This window comes from Papio anubis, chromosome 3 (assembly GCF_008728515.1).
Source record: "Papio anubis isolate 15944 chromosome 3, Panubis1.0, whole genome shotgun sequence".
In the NCBI taxonomy this organism is placed as follows: Eukaryota; Metazoa; Chordata; class Mammalia; order Primates; family Cercopithecidae; genus Papio; species Papio anubis.
Genome location: NC_044978.1, coordinates 64841316 through 64859149, shown reverse-complemented (window position 1 = coordinate 64859149; position 17834 = coordinate 64841316). Strand labels below are relative to the sequence as shown.

General features: G+C 38.2%; 1 protein-coding gene across 2 annotated transcripts in view; it reads right to left on the bottom strand.

The window, feature by feature from the left end:
• The window catches only part of ANKRD50 (ankyrin repeat domain 50), a 45460-nt gene extending 31601 nt beyond the window's left edge, over positions 1-13859 (bottom strand). The window contains exons 1-2 of one of the 2 annotated variants that reach the window (XM_021938780.2): positions 13589-13859; positions 11109-12382 (exon numbers count right to left, since the gene is read on the bottom strand). In XM_021938780.2, coding sequence (XP_021794472.1) covers positions 11109-11620 — 512 coding nt within the window. In that variant the 5' untranslated portion in view covers positions 11621-12382; positions 13589-13859. Of the gene's footprint in view, positions 1-11108; positions 13391-13588 lie in introns of those variants that run through there. The other variant, XM_009207530.3, reaches the window with a different exon arrangement.
• Positions 13860-17834: the final 3975 nt, after the last annotated feature.

The following is a 17834-nucleotide window of genomic DNA, read 5'->3' as shown; positions in this document are numbered from 1 at the left end:
GACTAATACGGTTGGTAACATATGAAGAAAAAGTTGCTGGTGTAAGAGGAAAGAACCAAGTGAGAAAGTGAAGAAAGTGTTGCTAGAAGTGGGGTGTGGTGGGGGGTGGGTAGCAGGAGATAAGTTACGTAAGATATTTCTGCTGCATTGAGTATTGAGCATTGGATTTAGCAACATGGAGGTCTTGGAATACTTACAGAGTGGAAAATAAAGCTTGATTATACTCTAATGGGATCATGAATGTATGAAAGAAACAATAGTAAATATAGACAGAATTTTTTGAAGCATTTGCTATAAAAGGGAACAGTGAAGTTGAGTAGTAGTTGAACAATGATATAGGTTGGGGGAGTGTTTTAAAAAGGCTACTAGTACAGGATATTTGAATAATGATGGGAAAAGGTGAAGTGCTTAAATATGTCATTGAGTAAGTGAGATGGGATGGGATCTGGTAAATAAGTGAATGGAAAAGGAGCATGGATGGTTTAACCATAGTTAGAGTGTAGATCCATACTCTACAACCATAATTAATGTAAGGCAGACTATGTAGATATAAATGCAGGAGGGTTAGTACAGTAGATGTTCCAGTAAATGTGTAGATGCTCTCTTCTAAATATATATATGTGTGTGTATATATGCTATTTACTTTTATTTACTTTATTATATGTATATATATGCTATTTTATTTTATTTACTTTTTATTATATAGGAAGATAAGTTGACAGCTAAGAGTAAGGGTTGGGAGGTGGGCAGGGAAATAGAGGTTGAGAAGACAGAAGTGAGAAATGGTGAAGTAGGCGAGCAAGGGAATGGAAAGGGTTTCTCAGAGTGTGGTATGGGGACCCTAGAAGACTCTGAGAACTTTCCAAGGGGTCTGTGAGGTCAAAATTATTTTCAAAGAAATATTAATATCATATTTGCTTGTTTCACTCTCATTTTCTTCTGAAGGTATGGTGGAGCTTCCAGGGACTATATCATGTAAGGTATTGTAAGAGACTGAATGTCCAAACAGTCCAACTGGGATTTTTGTTAGGATTGTATTGAATCTATAGGTTATTTTGTGGGAATTAGCCTGTTTACAATATTCAATCCTCTAATCCATAAAAATGATATACTCCTCCATTTACTTTTCTTCGGTTTTCTTAATGTTTTCGTTTCCAGTGTACAGACTGAACACATCTGTGATTAATCACCAAGCATTTGACTTGTTTTGTGTTATTGTAAAGGAAAATTGTCTGTAAATGTATTAAAGAAGTTTGAAAACTGTTGCTATAGAATAAAAAATGTACAAAACTAGAGTTTGTAACAAGTATGTGTGTATACCTATATATCTCCCCTTATGGTCAAACTACATAGATTTTATAAAAAGTAAATTCATAAGAAAGGTCATCTATGGGGTGTGTGTGAGTAGAGTAGATCTGAATTAGAAAGGATACCCAGGGACTTTAAGTGTGGATTATTTGTTCTTTAAAACAAGACAGAAAACTCAGATTAGAAGCAGATATGACAAAAAAAAAAAAAAAAAAAAGAAAAAAAAAAAGAGTAGGTATGTATGTTTGCTTTCCTGTTTACTTTCCTGTATCACTGAAATGCTTTAGGGGATGAAAACAATCTATCATTTCCCCAACAAATTGCTTATAAGGATTTCTTCTCCTCTGGGGCCATTAATTTTTCCCTTTCAATTCCTGTGACTTTCATTGTTTGTGATCTGTGTCCCTCTAAGCAGCAACTGAACCAACATATCAATTGAGATTGAATTCAAGTTTTTTCTCCTTTCCAAATAAATATTAATTTTAAGTGATAGTCTCAGAAAGAATGACAGCTGTTCCACAGACGAAACTATGGATTTATGGAAGAGAGGCAAAAGGTGACCTCATACGACTCTCATCAAATAACATAAATCTAATGCTATTCAAAAGATTTTCCACTTGATAAAAATTAATTTCAACATAAATTTCAAAAGATACAAATACAATAACCAAAATAGGGTTTAAAATAAATCCTTTTCATCTATAACTATATAATCTACATGTATAAATTGTTCCACAAAAAACAACCATGGACTACTTAAAAACTGAACATGGCTAAAGCAGTAACAATTATCAGTGTGAACAAAATTATAATGTTTTAAATTAAAATATAAAGTTATTCATTAATTCAAGAAATAATTACTAAGTTCCAACTGTATTATAAGCCCTGGATACAAAGAGGACAAGAAAAGCAAAAACTCTGTTGATGCCAATAGATGGGCAGAAAGTCAAAAGAAACAAATGCACAAAAGAGTTCCAGATCATGACAGATACTGAAAATTAAGAACAAAGACAGCTAAATGGGGTGATGTGATTTAAGACAATGACCGGCTAGGGGACTTCTAAAGACTCAGTGATTAAGGAAAGCTCTCTGAGGAGACAATGTTAAAGATGGTACCTAAATGACAATAGGGCAAATAGCCATATAAAAATGTGCTGGCTGGAACATGGCCTATTTCAGAACATAATAAGGGCAATGTCAATGAAGAGCAATGTGCAAGAATAAAGCAGTACAGGTTAAAGTCAAAGGCTAGGCAAGGGTAGACCATGTACATACAGCTTAGGATTTATTCTAAACATACTAAGAAGCCAGTGTCAGGTTTTAAGCAGGGAAGTAACAAGATCTGATAACTTTGCTTTGTGAAAATAAGAGAAACAACAATAATAACAAGATGAGCAGTTAGGAGTTTAGTGCAGTAATACACCAGGCAACAGAAAATGGGAGTAGTAGTGTTGGAGATAGAGAGAAGTGGAGGTATTTGTTTTATCTTGGAGACAGAACCAAAGTATTTAGTGGATTGAATGTAGATGATGAATGAAATCGAGGAATCAATGGTGACTCCTATATTTATGATAAAAATTAATGACTTCCCATTTTAAATATTTAATTTTTGTATCGTTAGCTATTTTCACAATAGTGGTATATCATAAACACCCCAAAACTCTGTGGCTTAAAGTAACAATCATTTTAGCTTTCTGCTGCATCTCTGCTCTTCGTGATTTACTCTAGGGTTGGAGACAAGTTGCAGGTTGGGTCTCATCTGCTCCAAAGCTCTCTCCTGTTCCTTGGATCAGCAGCCTAGAACGATCTTGTCCTTCTCACTGTGGTGGCAGAAGCACGAGAAGACAAGCTCAACTTTAAGCTTCTGTTTGGGTCATGTCTGTTAATCCACTGGCCAAAGCAAACCTTAACGGCTGAGCCAGAAGGAAAAGATAGAGAAATACACCTTTTTTTTTGTTTGTTTTTTGAGACGGAGTGTTGCTCTTATTGCCCATGCTGGAGTGCAGTGGTGTGATTTCAGCTCACTGCAACCTCCGCTTCCCGGTTTAAGTGATTCTCCTGCTTCAGCCTCCCGAGTAGGTGGGATGACAGGCATGCACCACCATGCCCAGCTAATTTTGTACTGTTAGTAGAGACGGGGTTTCTCCATGTTGGTCAGGCTGGTCTCGAACTCCCGACCTCAGGCGATCTGCCCACCTTGGCCTCCCAAAGTGCTGGGATTATAGGCGTGAGCCACCGCGCCCCACCAAGAAGTACACTTTTCCTCTAGTGAAAGGACCTGCAATCTCTTATGGCAAAGACCGCTAGTAGATGGAGGTACAAAGAATAGAGACAAAAATAGAGACAAATGAGAGAACTGTAAAAGGCTACTAGTTTCTGGAAAGTTCCAAATTATTCTTCAAGATAACCATGAGGAATATGTAATTCTTCTTAATACTTAGCTCTAGTAAGCAATTACATAAACATTTTCAAATTCTACTTCATCATTAAAGACTACACTTAGCTAAACACGTGTATAGTAGAAAGAAATAGGCATTAGAAATATTTCTGAGATTAGGTTAACATAATAGATATGGGTTTGAAATTTAAAACAATGAAAATTATACGGTCAAAGACACTACTAAAACAACTAGAGGGTAAAGACAGGCAACCAATTGGAATACACTTCAAAGTGATTTGTTCATTTGTTTGTTTATAGAGATGGGGTCTCACTGTGTTGCCAGGCTGGTCTCGAACTCCTAGGTTCAAGCGATCCTTCCACCTCAGTCTCCCACATGTGTGAGCAACCACACCCAGCCAAAGAGACTTTTAAAAACAAAAAATAAATATTTAGTTACCTTATTTCATAAAAATCAAACTATTTTACTTCACAAAATTGAAAAAGGCAAAATTGCTAAAAACAAAGTAGAGACCTAAAAGCAAACTGCAAAAAAATCAAATTCTCAACATATATCAAACAAAAGCTTCATATCTCTACTGTTCATATAAAGGTTTTACTAAATGCTAAGAAAAATAAGAATGTTCTCACTTGTCCATGCTCCCTAGATGCTTTAATACGTCTCATAGACTTAAAAATAATTCTTGAAAGAATGAAAGAGCATAATGTGCTCTGTTGAGGTTATAGAAATACACGTTAGATGAGGCATAACCAAATCATTAAAAGTTTCCAAAGCTAACCAGAGAAATGTGAATTTGATACGTGGGTTATCACAGGCTCGGAAAAATATCCTAAAGAAAACACTGTTTTAGTATGGCTAATTAGGCAACTGTGAGAAAAATGAATGAAGTAAGTAGATCAACCGGAATGGGTGAATAAAAATTGTAGATTAGGATAAATGAATTCAAGGACTATCCCAAGAAAAAGATTAAATATTTTAGAGTAGAATATTATGACAGAAGACAGTCAAAGAAAACTCCAGAATCCAGCCTAGGACAGTGCTTCTCAAAGCACTCTAATGCACACAGGATTCACTTAGGGATCTCATTAAAAGGCAGATTCTGATTCCCTAGACCTGAGAGTCTGCATTGCTAACAACCTCCCAGGTGATGCTAATACTGATGATCCTAAGATCACATTGTTTAGTAGAAAACTGCCTAGGAAATAAGAATAATTATAGAACTTAGGTAAGGCGTCAGTTTTCCCGTATTTCTAGATAATAATCAAGCTTCCTATTATATGCTCTCTTATCCTGTTTCTTCCTTCTTAGTACTTATCAAAGGTGTGTTCATAACATGTATTCTTGTGACTATTTGTTCAATATATTTTACCTCACTTAACTTAGTGTTCTGCTTGGCTCAACACTTTAGCCCTAACGCTTAGTACATATCTAACACACAGTTGACATTGAATACTTGATAAGAAATAAATAAATCATCAATGAATAGAAATGCTTCAAGAGAAGCTAGTTTAAACATAGGTTAGTGAGGTACTACCAAGTGAAAGGATACATATTGATCAGAATGATAAGCAATTTTGATTGCTATCTTATTAGCAATCAAATCTGCATCAACAGCTTTATCTATGCATTGGTAGCCATGTAAGTAAATAAAATAACTGAAGGCATATGTGTAAAGAGAGAAGATCTAAGCTTGTGGGGCGAGAATGCAGAGGAAGGTCCACCAAAGAATTGAGTGAGTGGGAGATTCTGAAAGAAAAAAGTGCAAATAATGAAAACAATACCTAAAACACATCATTTAAAGGACAAAGGCAAATTGAGCAATAAGTTCACAGGCAATCATGCATAAACATCTTTTTGTAAATGTGTAGAGATGAAAGTTAGATTTCAGTAAGCTAGGAAGAAACTGATGGGGAAGAGGAAGGGAAACTGATAGGGAAGAGGAAGCAGCACTTACAGATACAAACTCTAGACAGTATGAGAGCAAATTCTGGAAGTGATAAAAAATATAGCATTTTTTTTGGAGGAATAGAAAACATATTTGTCTTTGAAAATGACTATAGGAGCCAGGCTGGCACATGTAAATACATGAACTGGTCCTGGTATAGAATAATATAGCATGGTGGAGACTGAACCAAATTAGAGCATGCAGAGCTCATAAAAGACAGCAGTTGACTTAAGTCTGTAAGATTACTGCCTCAAAGGAATGAGAACCCAGTATTGTCCAAATTTCCAGGTTTTTTTTTTTTAAGAAAAAGCAAAAATCTGGATATGTATACGAAATTTGCTGCATTAAAAAAAAGCAAAACAAAACAAAACAAAACAAAATACTCAACTTGTAGAGCACCACTTCACTCTCTCTGGTCTAAAAGGAATCTGAGTTATCAAACAATAAATTAGATTGCAGAACAGAACGAAGAATGTGGCTGACTTCAAAGTTCTAAGTATGCAAACAGGAGCAATATGTTATGCCATTAGAGCAGAAGTGATTAGAGGTTGAGGACTGGTTCAGCAAATGATAAAGAGTACCAGGAACCAAAGGAAGCAGCACTTAGATTGAAATATAAAAGGAACAGACAAACTAGAGTAAAAAGAAAAGATTTTCAGAAGGAAAAGTGAGAAGATTTGAATAAAAGGAAGTTTGTATCTTGAAGTAGAAAGGATATAGTTAAAAGTTGGAAACAATAGACCATTCAGTGAAACGTGATGATCTTTAGATTAAAAGACAAACATGTAAAGTTTTGATAATGAAATTATATTGATTAACTTATTTTATTTAAAATTTGAATAGTAATGGCACTTTAGAAGGATCTTTTAATTTGACAATACTTAAGAATAGATAATGACAGTTATCTTAAATAGCACTAGTTATACAAGATTGATTATGAATGTAATATATTTTGCCTTAAAAACATACAAGTGAGGGTAAGAAGGAGGCGCACATTCCAGCCCCCTTCTGTTCTTGGCCCCTTTGTTGAGTGTGCCAAAAATACTTGGAGCCAGTTGAGACAGGAGATAGCTATCTGGCCACTTAAAACTATCTGGACTAATGACATATTAATATATGCTAAAGAACAGACAGTGGGTTAATAAATTAATAATCACTATACCAGTCTGGTCTGCATTTAAAACTGACCTAAATCATGTAGCATTTCAATTTCCTTTCTTATTTAAGAGCTTCAGCCTTCTTTCAATTAGGTTCACACATATTCTAGATAAGCAAGTAGCATTATGCACTCATTCAAAAGACAGTCATGTAACAATTATTATATGCAAAGTGCTATATACAAAGCACCTTGGGAAATATAAAAAATTCATCAGTCATGAATAATGTCATGAAGAAGTATATGTCTAATAGGGAAGATAACAAAAGATATATGCATAAATAACTACAACACGGCCAGGCGCAGTGGCTCACGCCTGTAATCCCAGCACTCTGGGAGGTCGAGGCAGGAGAATCACGAGGTCAGGAGATCGAGATCCTGGCTAACACGGTGAAATAAATCCCATCTCAACTAAAAACACAAAAAATTGGCCGGGCATGGTGGTGGGCACCTATAGTTCCAGCTACTCGGGAGGTTGAGTCAGGAGAATGGCATGAACTCGAGAGGCGGAGCTTGCAGTGAGCCAAAATCGCACCACTGCACTTCAGCCTGGGCGACAGAGTGAGATTCTGTCTCAAAAACAAAAACAAAAAAACTGCAACACAAGCTACAAACCTAAACAGATATAAGTGAAGATTCATAAATGCTCCCGGAGGAGGTAAGATTAGAAAGAATATTCAAACATTCAAAGATTCCCATTTGACACACAAAACAAATGTCAGTATTTGGTCTCCTAGTTTGAATTCTTTTTCTAACAAGGCATACTGCCTTTCACCATTAGCACAAGTTTTCTATTAAACTCTCAAAACAGAGCTACTCATCTTTAATTCTTTATAGAAATTTTACTCCATTTACACTGAACCCATGGTATCCCTGAAGACGTTTAATTTTTCCTGTTAACATTACACAGAACAAAATATTTTTACCCAACACAGTAAAACTGACATCACGTATCTGGTCCTGCAGACTGTTAACAAGAAATAAAAGTGAGGTAATGACATACACTAAGAACAAAAATTTGTATTTCCCTGCACCACATCCTTTCAAATCTCCAAAATGACTTTTCTGTTCAAAGTCCAGAAAGGTGTTTCTGGTTGAACAAAATAGCTATCTTCTAAACCAGTCACAAAACCTAATGCTACTACCCTCCACTCCTCACTAACTTAGATGCTTGAGCTTTTTGTCAAAAATAATTGGAATGTTTTACAATTATAGGGCTACTAGGAGTCCACCTCTAACACTAACTCTAGAAAAGACACCGTCAATGCAAAATATACAAAGTTTTGCACTAAAGGCCTAAAGGGGGAGGCAGAATTAAAGAAATCAGCCTTTGGTTCTCAAAATAAGTAATAAGTAAAAATATAAACATCAACTTAGTTTCAGCAATGAGGAAATAAAATATTGTAAACAAATTAACAATAGTATTGTACGTTAGCCAGATACGAAAAATAAAAATGAAAAAAGATATCAACGTGTCTTCACATCATTCCCTTTAGCAGATCACCAAATTCTACTAATGTTTAAATGTTCATATGTTTCATGAACCCTATAACAAGTATTTACTCTGATGGTTATTTCTCTTTATATGAATAAGATAAATATTAATGTTAGAATTTGAGTTCCATGAAGGCAGAATTCTGTTTGTTCTATTGCCTGATTTATCTCCAGCTGAATTCTATCTAACACACAGAAGGTTCTTAATAAATAACGCAGATGAAATATGCTTAAAACACATAACACTCTCATTATTTGTCGTACAAATTGATGAATGCCAGAAGAAATTTTGTGACAACTAAATCTAAGAAACTATAGAATATACTATACCATGTCAAAAGGGAAGAAAGCGGCAATGCTTCACTAAGATGAAGTTCTTTTCACTCTTCCTTAATTATCATGAACTAGTGATTAACAAATTACCATTTAGCCATACAATTTCATGTATTATGTATTCCATCTACTATCATTAGGCATAAAAAAAAATTAAAAGAAAGCTAGGAAGTAAACTGAAGAAAAGTGGATTTAAAAAGCATCAAGTAAATAACTTCTCTGCAATTTCCCCAGCTTTGTGAATCTGTGAATAACAGATTTTTCATTATCAACTTTCTATAACTATTAAATAGTTCCACACATGAATACAGATGCTCCTTAACCTATGATGGGATTACACCCTGATAAACCCATTGTATGATGAAAATATCTTGAGTCAAAAATGCATGTAATAACTCTCAACCTACCAAACATCATAGCTTAGCCAACCCTACCTTAAGCATGCTCAGAATACTTACATTAGTCTACACTTGAGCAAAATAATCTAACACAGTTTATTTTATAATGAAGCGCTGAATATATCATGTAATTTATTGAATACTAAATTGAAAGTAAAAAACAGAACAGTTGTATGGGTACTCTAAGGTTTCTACCAAATACATATTGCTTTCTCACCATCCTAAAGTCAAAGAATCTTAAGTTGAACTATCATAAATTGGGAAAAGTCTGTATATGAAATCATCAATATTAGTAGAAATTTAAAGGTTAAAAGTAATAATACAAAAACTGGTTTTGGATTTAGTTTTTGTCAAAAGCGAAAAATAAATATTTTCCTGTTATTTGCTTACGTTTATCAGTTTTAATGCTGACTTTGATGGCTAACAACAAAAGATAATAAATAGATTTGCCTTGAGTTTTATTGGACTAAATTTACACATTAAAGAGTCTACAAGAATATCATCTCTCTCAAAGATACATCCCTTTGGCTGACTTTAATAAATCCCTCCCATATTTGAATTCTGTAGCATCCCTAACTCTCATTCTAGAATACCACTCCCTCTATCACTATATGAGTAATCCGAAAACCCACACTCAAACCACACTGTGACACAACTCCTGTTCTCCAGCTTTGCCACACATAACCTTCTAAACCCCTCCTCTTCCCATCAAGTCCTCCAAAGAATTTCTAAGATTACTAACACACATACATACATACATACACACACACACACATATTTAAAATCTCAGCCCTGCCATTTACTAGTCTGTAACCTTGAACAATTTACTTAGCCTCTCTGTACCTCAGTTTCCTTGTCTATAAAATGGGAATAGTAACTACCTCACAGGATTATTATGAGGATTAAATGATCTAATATTTGTAAAGCACTTAGAATAATGACCGACACATACTGTTTACTGTAATTACTATTAAATATTTTCAATATTACTTCCAAAACTTATAGATTTCACCCCATTAGATTTGAGGATATCATAAAAACAAACATCACTCTTTTTAGTGATTCAAATCTCTCCTAGAAACACACTCACGCAGAAGTGAGCCCCCCCCACACACACACACAAACCTCCAGTGCACAGTATACCAGAATCTGGAGAACAAACTTTTGCCCACTAAGAATGTTATTGTAGAGAAAAAGCTTATGGCAAAATGGGTAATTCAAGCCGAAGTGAGGCACAAACTAACAATTTGCCTGCTACTTTTACAATGAGCAGAGGCATGATAAGCAAAAAAAAAAAAAAAAAAAAACAACAACAACAACAAAAAAATGTTTTCAAGGAATTATGTTTTCTTGAATAGATTTGAATCTGAAACCACTCTGGAAAGCAACTTGCTCACTTCCTGGACCAATCCATTTACTATGGAAAAAAAGCTTAGCTGAAGTTAGGAAAAAACCACTTTCTTTGTACCACTCACTAAAAGTAAAAGTAGTAAGATGATCCCAAATTTTCCCTATTTTATAAATTCACATATTTCAAAATATCACTCAGCTTTTCAATTATTTAATAGGAGAATAAATCCCAAAACTCATCAGCAAATTTTCTTCAGATTCTCAGTGGCCAATAATCTCCTTTAAAGAAACCCTTTCTTATTTAAAGAAATACTACTACTATAAGGGAAAAAAAAAAAAAAAAGGTACTAGATGCTATACTGATAACTACTCTAAGTTCAGTTCACCCTCTGAAAAGGTAACCTATTTTCAGACAGCTAAATGTGCTTCTCTACCACAAGAAGAAATTTCCCTTACCATTTATAGGCAATATAAATAACATTCTGTTATTAAGCAAAATTCAGATACACTTTTAATCCATATGCTGTGCAATACCAAAACCCAGATTTTACTTTCTTTGATATTCAAAGTAAACAGGTATATTCATAACTTCAGATTAAGGCCAAATGTACAGCACTAGTAAAAGTAACCCACAAAGTTAAAAAAAAAAAACAAAAAAAACTACAACTAAAAATTAATTTAATTTCAGCATAGACATCTGAACACCATGACAGTTTTATTGTTACCTTTTAAATGCTTCGGCTGGGTTTCTCTCGCACTCCCCAGGTTGTAAAAGGCTTTGGACTGCTGGATCCCTTAGCTTGTCCTCATATCCTTGGAGTAGTCCACTGCGGCAGATCTGGGCTACTAGACCTCTAATAAACCCTCCAACACACAAAGTATCAGAGTCCTGGGCTTTGCAGAAATGAAAGGCCAAAGCTTGGCGATGTAAACCTCTCTGCAAACTTGTAGGTGAACTTGGCCATAAGAGTTCAGTACATAGGGCCGTCTTGCCACTGCCAGGCCCTCCTACCAACAATACACCCCAGGCAGCTCCCTTTCCAGAGACACCACTAGCATTATTCCCAGAATTCATTACAAGTGATGGTGCATTGACAGTACTATTGCAGCAGTTACTTTTTTCCTGGAGGCAATGCTGAAGCTTGTGGAAAACCCACTCCCTACAGTAAAACTGCTTCCCTTGCAGTAAACTGGTTTGAGCCATTTTGCAGACTTTCTCTTCCCAAGGATTAGTCATAATAGGTTTTTTATCTTCATTTGCTAGAGTCTGGAAACATCAACACAGGTCTTTCCATCCATTATGACATAACGTGCATACTAAGTTGACTTGGAATGACAGAGTAACTAGTTACAGTAAAATTCAACAGCCACAGAGTTCATCTGTCAACAGAACGTGCATGACTTTATTTGGTTCCTTATTCTTGATCAGCAGTCTATGCATTAGTTGAACTGAGGGAGAAATGCCTGATTCCACAGCTCAGCATCACTTTTCCTATATCTTAATGAATCACATAACTCCATGGTTACAACTGGAGTTTATGTGATTGTGGATGTTTCAAGAACAGAGATGAGACAATACATCTGGAAAACTAAAGAAAAAACCCAATCTTTCGATTTGTACAAAATACTTCTCCAGATTCCAAGTGTTAATTCTGCATCTGACAATTAGATTCAGAAAAGAGGTCCATTGCATTAAATGGCATCAGAGAGATTACATTTACACGGTATGAGGTACAGTATGTAAGTAGCTCTGTATTTCTCGTTGAAGGATGATCACTCAGAGTATTAGATCTTGCCAGTTTCAGGCATCTGGGCAACTGCCAGGGAACTGTTTCAGATTATAGTTTCTTATGTGGCAGAAATGACAGACCACTGTTAACACTTTCTTAATTCAAAGCATTCATAAAATGCATTTTTCAAGACAGCAGATTCTTAATGAACCTGTTCACAGGTTTCTTGGTTTTAAGATGTCCGGGTAATCAACAATTTCCACAAGCAACTAAAATAAAACAAACAAAAATACCTCAGTGCAAAATATCATATGTTAAAAACGTATTAAGGTCAATAAATGTTGCAGTGTACCAGTTAACGTAATCTCAAAAATCCACTGCTTCACCTTTGGCACTTTCAAAAAGTTGGACAAAAACCCCTGAAATAATCACATTCTCCTTTCTGCATTTTTCTTCCTTGTTGTTATGCTTCCCAAACAGCCACATTTTAATCAAGTTACCCAAGATTTTTGCAACTTCACTATAGCAAGGGAGGGGGGGAGATACTTTATGCACATACAGTAACACCCTTAACTCCAGCCAAAACGCTCATTCACAGTAGACTGGTAGAACAGCGCCAGCTAAGGAAGCTCTGTTAACTTACACAGTCCAGTCAGTCAAGGACTGTCTACTCCTCCAGCCACACTTCTTTGTTGATAGTTTGCAAAAATCTAGGGGAGGATTACCAGGGTTGCAGCTGGATGGGAAACGGCTTTAAAAAAAAAAAAAGAAAGAAAAGAAAACAAAAAACGATGGAGGATGATTGTTCCTATACGAATGATAAATCAAACACAAGTAAAATGTGAATCCTTCCTTCCTCTAGAGGCCAAGGATGGAGGTCAGAGATAAAATCTACCACTCTGGCCGGATAAAACGCTGCTAGGGAGAAATTCCTTCCAAGACAGAAAAAGGATAAAGAGTAGAGTGCTTCGGTGCTAGTGGGTGTCTGCCCACAGATCCGGCCTCCAGTTTCATCTGACAGACAAAAGGAACTCCGGGATTCCCAGCGCCAGGCACTACCTTGGGTTTGAACCGCCCAGAAGAGCCACAGGGGGGCCACCTCGGAAAGGCCACGAGCGAAGGTGCAGCCTCCACACCGAGGTCTGCCCTTCCAGAGGCTGGGAGCGCCTCTGCACCCCGCCCCGCACCGAGACTGGGGTGTGTCTTTTGAAGGGGGAGGGGGTGACCAAGGTCCTTGCTAATCCCAGACGAGGGGTCGCCTCCCGGTCGGCTTCCGCCTCTGCACTCCCGCCCCATGCCCCACTCCCGCTCCCGCTCCCACCCGGCCGACGGCGGAGCGAGGGAAGGGGGCAAATCTGGGTCTCGAGGCTGGACAGGGTGGGCGGTTGGGTCAGGTTCAACCCCGGCCTCAGCCTCCCAGCTTCCAACCCGAGGGAGGGGCCTCGCTTCCACCGCCGCCGCCGCCCCCCGGTTACCTCGGCCCCAGCCGCCGCCGTGGCCGCCGCCGCCGCCGCTGCTGCGGACTCTGTCTCAGACACTTGCTTCGCTGAGAAGTCGCAGCCAGCAGCGCTCCCGGGACTCCAACTGCAGCCGCCTCCTCCGCCGAGCCCGGGGCACGCTCCCAGCTCCGGATCCTCCTCTTGGCTCCCAGCGGCTGCCAGTTCCAGCTTTCCCAGCGGAATCGGTCGTGCTCGTCCCAGCCCCCACCGGCCAACCGCCGCCGCCGCCGCCGTCAGGGCAGTGACTGTCTCAGGCAGCCCCCGGCCTGCCGGCTCCGCCCCGCCCCGCTCCGCGGCCCCGCCCGACCGGCCCAGGCCCCGCCCAAGCCTCCGCCCCCGCCCCCGCCCCGTCGCTCGGCCTTTCTTTGCTCGCCGGCTCCGCCCCCGCACCCTTCCCCTCCCCCCACCGCTCCCTCCCTCTGCAGCCCGTGCCTGGGCGTGTGCGGCCGCCAGGGACCCGCTGCCTGCGCGGCGGGGAGACCTCTCGGGGCGGCGTGGGGGCCCCGCCTTTCTCAGGGGAGGCGGAGAACGGGGCGGGGGCTGCGTTCTCACGTCCCCGAGCTCACGCGAGTCGTTGCCCCCACCCTCCCCGTCACCACTGGGCCCTGATCCTTCCTTTGTCTTCCAGGCCGGAGGGACTCTCCGGCTGTTGGGGCCGTATCTGCTCCTGGGAGGGGCAGTTGTGTAGGGGGAGATTGCCTCTTCCCTCTCTCTGCTCAACCCTCTTGCCTCTCCCTGCTCAACCCTCTGGTCTTTCCCTTAACCCCCTTGCTTCCAAAGCCACTTCAGGCCCCGTTCTACCCCTCAGTCGTCCGGTCTCCTTTCAGTCCATTAAATTCCAGGGATGTTTTTACTTTGGCTGGGACGAAGGGAAGGAAGGAAAGGACTGGGAAGAATGTTGCAAAAATAGAAATAGTGGGGGTTTAGGATGGCGTTCCTAACAGCCTCATGAAAAGGACGTGGCCTCCATCAGAGGGAGGTTGACAGCAGGCTTGACTGGGTCTCAGGCCCCTGCTCCTCAGGGCCACCTGATCACCCGCAGCGTCCACTAAAGGGGGAAAGGTCCATGGTTCTGTGGCGTCAGGAAATGCCCTAGAGGGCCTGCTCACAGGGGCCTGTTGGACTAAGCATGTCAGTTGTTTGCACTCACTGGACCTGAGTTGCTTAGATTCCAAATTCCTGCCAGGAAAATAAGTATACCGTCAACTGATGGAATAGGAAATGTAGCATCTTTCTATTCTAATTTTTTATGCTAAAATCCAGAGTGCTCTATCTCCCATTCCTCATTAACTTGAATGTGTTTATTTGCCAAAATATTAAGCCAGTCTCCCATCTGGTTTTAGGAATTTCATAGTATAGCTATCACATTTAGAAAAATGGGTAAACAAATAGATCGTATTTGTGCTTACTCTTTCATATTGTTTATTCGTGCCAATTGAGGTTTACTGATCTTAATATTTAATTTTAATACATGTACCCTGAATTTGGGGCTTCTTTCCTAAACCACAAGCAGAAGAGGCAGAATATAAATTCTCCAGAATTAGGGAGATGAAAATTGATTTTTAAAAAGCTACAATTTTGACTTATTTTTACTTAAGCGGTTTTAATTCCCACTTAGCTTGTTTGCCACGCAGCTTTATTGTCATTGAATAGGTTGACTCCTTCAGTTTCATGGTTGTAAAATTTTATATTTAGAGGAAAATTTAAATGAGAAATATGTACATCATGTTATCGTTTCTATTAAGCCGTTTGCTAACGTGATATTTAAAATAATTTCTGCCCAGTAGAGAAGTTACCGAAACTTTTTGTTTAGTGGGCCTCATTTATGATAACTAAGCACTGTCATGGAATGCTGTTTTAAATAACATCAGCTGTAACTAAGCTGTAATTAGTCTTCAGACCTATTTAGTTAGAATTTTATGTTTTTTGCTTTAAAATTTATTTCACATTTTATTATTGCTTTTTGCTTTCTTTAATAGAAAACCCTTAACAGTGACATATACACACACACATATATAATTTTATGAAGCTTTTTAAAATTTATTTATTTATTATTTTTTTTTGGAGACGGAGTCTCGCTCTGTGGCCCAGGCTGGAGTGCAGTGGCCGGATCTCGGCTCACGGCAAGCTCCGCCTCCCGGGTTTACGCCATTCTCCTGCCTCAGCCTACCGAGTAGCTGGGACTAAAGGCGCGCGCCACCTCGCCCGGCTAGTTTTTTGTATTTTTTTTAGTAGAGACGGGGTTTCACTGTGTTAGCCAGGATGGTCTCGATCTCCTGACCTCGTGATCCGCCCGTCTCGGCCTCTCAAAGTGATGGGATTACAGGCTTGAGCCACCGCGCCCGGCCGAAACTTCTTTTTATCAATTGCCTAAATGTTAAACGTGTCATAAGCAGAATACTTACTCTTGGTACATATTTACATACTTTAATCAGTTTCTTAGTTGTATTTTCTCCAATACCATATACTCACATTTTTCCAAAGAATGCAATTTTGTTCAATGTGGCCTTTCTTATTTTTAATTTGTTCATAAAATTTCCTGAAATCACAGTTTCACATGAATTTGAAATTACTGACAGCTTTAACGAATGCTTCTCTGAAGACTATAATGTTTTAAATGGAAAATTAAGTGGTGAGATACATATTAAGCTCAAAACACACTGCTAAATAAAATCTATTCTCATTCTAATTTTTCTGTACTGAAATGTACAAATTTTTCAGTCCAAATCTTTTCCTAGCTGTTGTCTTTTTTTAAAGCTCACTTAGTTATATTGTGCTACAAGTGTTTTTACAAAACAAAGCTCATCATATAAGTCTTGAAAATGTATGTTTATTTTGATGGTTTCAATCAAGTTTAAATACTACAAAATTATGTCATCTCAATTTTAATCCATTTAGATACAAAATATAGTTTCATCCAGTTAAAAGCAACAGCTCCGTCCAAAGATTCCACAAGTTGAGATTTTCCAAATCACAATTATAAATTTCAAAAATTAAGTCTTTTATAATGTCTGTGTTCTCATCATACAGTACATTCAGTTCCTTGTTTGGTAGAGGTAAATTTCAGTTTCTTTATATTTGCAAGCTCTGTAATAATTATAACAATACCTAAAAGCTGCAAAAGTTGAATACTGTGATCTTAGAGTTCCAATGATTTTACATGAAAGGCTATGAAAATTTAGAGGACTCATTTTAGTCCTCTAAATTAACTTGTGTAAGTCACTCAGGTTTATTTACAAAGTGATGTTTTATCCTTGGCAGTCTTTCAAGTTATGCCACATATTGAAATTTAAAATTTAAAGAACTCTGTGCATTGTATAAAAAGCGTTCAGCCTACTTGCTATACACTCTACTACAGGATAAGTCAGTCTCCACTTCACATATTTCGGATATACCTCACATGTAATTTTCTCCATTTACTACTGATTCTCAAAAGTGGCATTCTGGTGGCTTCTTGCATGTGGAAGGCAGCTGCAGCAAGCCCGGGCACACTGAACTGCTATACCACGTGTCTGGCAGGATCAGCAGCCTTAAGACTTTCTCTGATTACTACCAAGCCCAGGATTTGGTATATATTATATGAATGTGTATGTGTATGTGTGTGTGTGTGTGTGTGTGTATGTGTATGTTTATGTATCAACCACCCATATCAAGCTATATTTTATTTTTTCAGCTAGCACACTGCACACTGTCCTTCAACGGATAGTTACTTTGAATCTGGAAAAGAGTTATTACTGGCAGCCTTTCAGATTTCCCCACAAATTTAAAGAACTCTGTTTATTTCATCTCATATACTATTTAACGAGACCATGGCAGAAGCTGAAAATTAAACAAGGTCCACCAAACCATACCAGATTATTGTAATGCTACTATTAATAACAGTGTTATGTTTACATAAATTCACATTTTGTTAGTTATGTTCATTGGACTTGATGGAGACCTAGACTATAGAAAAACTTTGATTGACATGGGAGGCATAATGATAGGAACGTCCAACTGTGGCTACCCTCTTAAATACTCTTTTAAAAGAATGCTTATTTAAGCCTTACATTTTAAAAGTAATTGTTGCCAGCTGTGTTCATTCCTGTCCTTGAAAACAAGCCTGAAAATAGATGTTGCTCATAAAACGTGTAAGATATAGGTCTTTCCTTCAAAGAATTAAACAAATCCCCAAATAAGATTTATTTTGCAGAATTACCAGTGAAGAGAAATAAAGACTCAT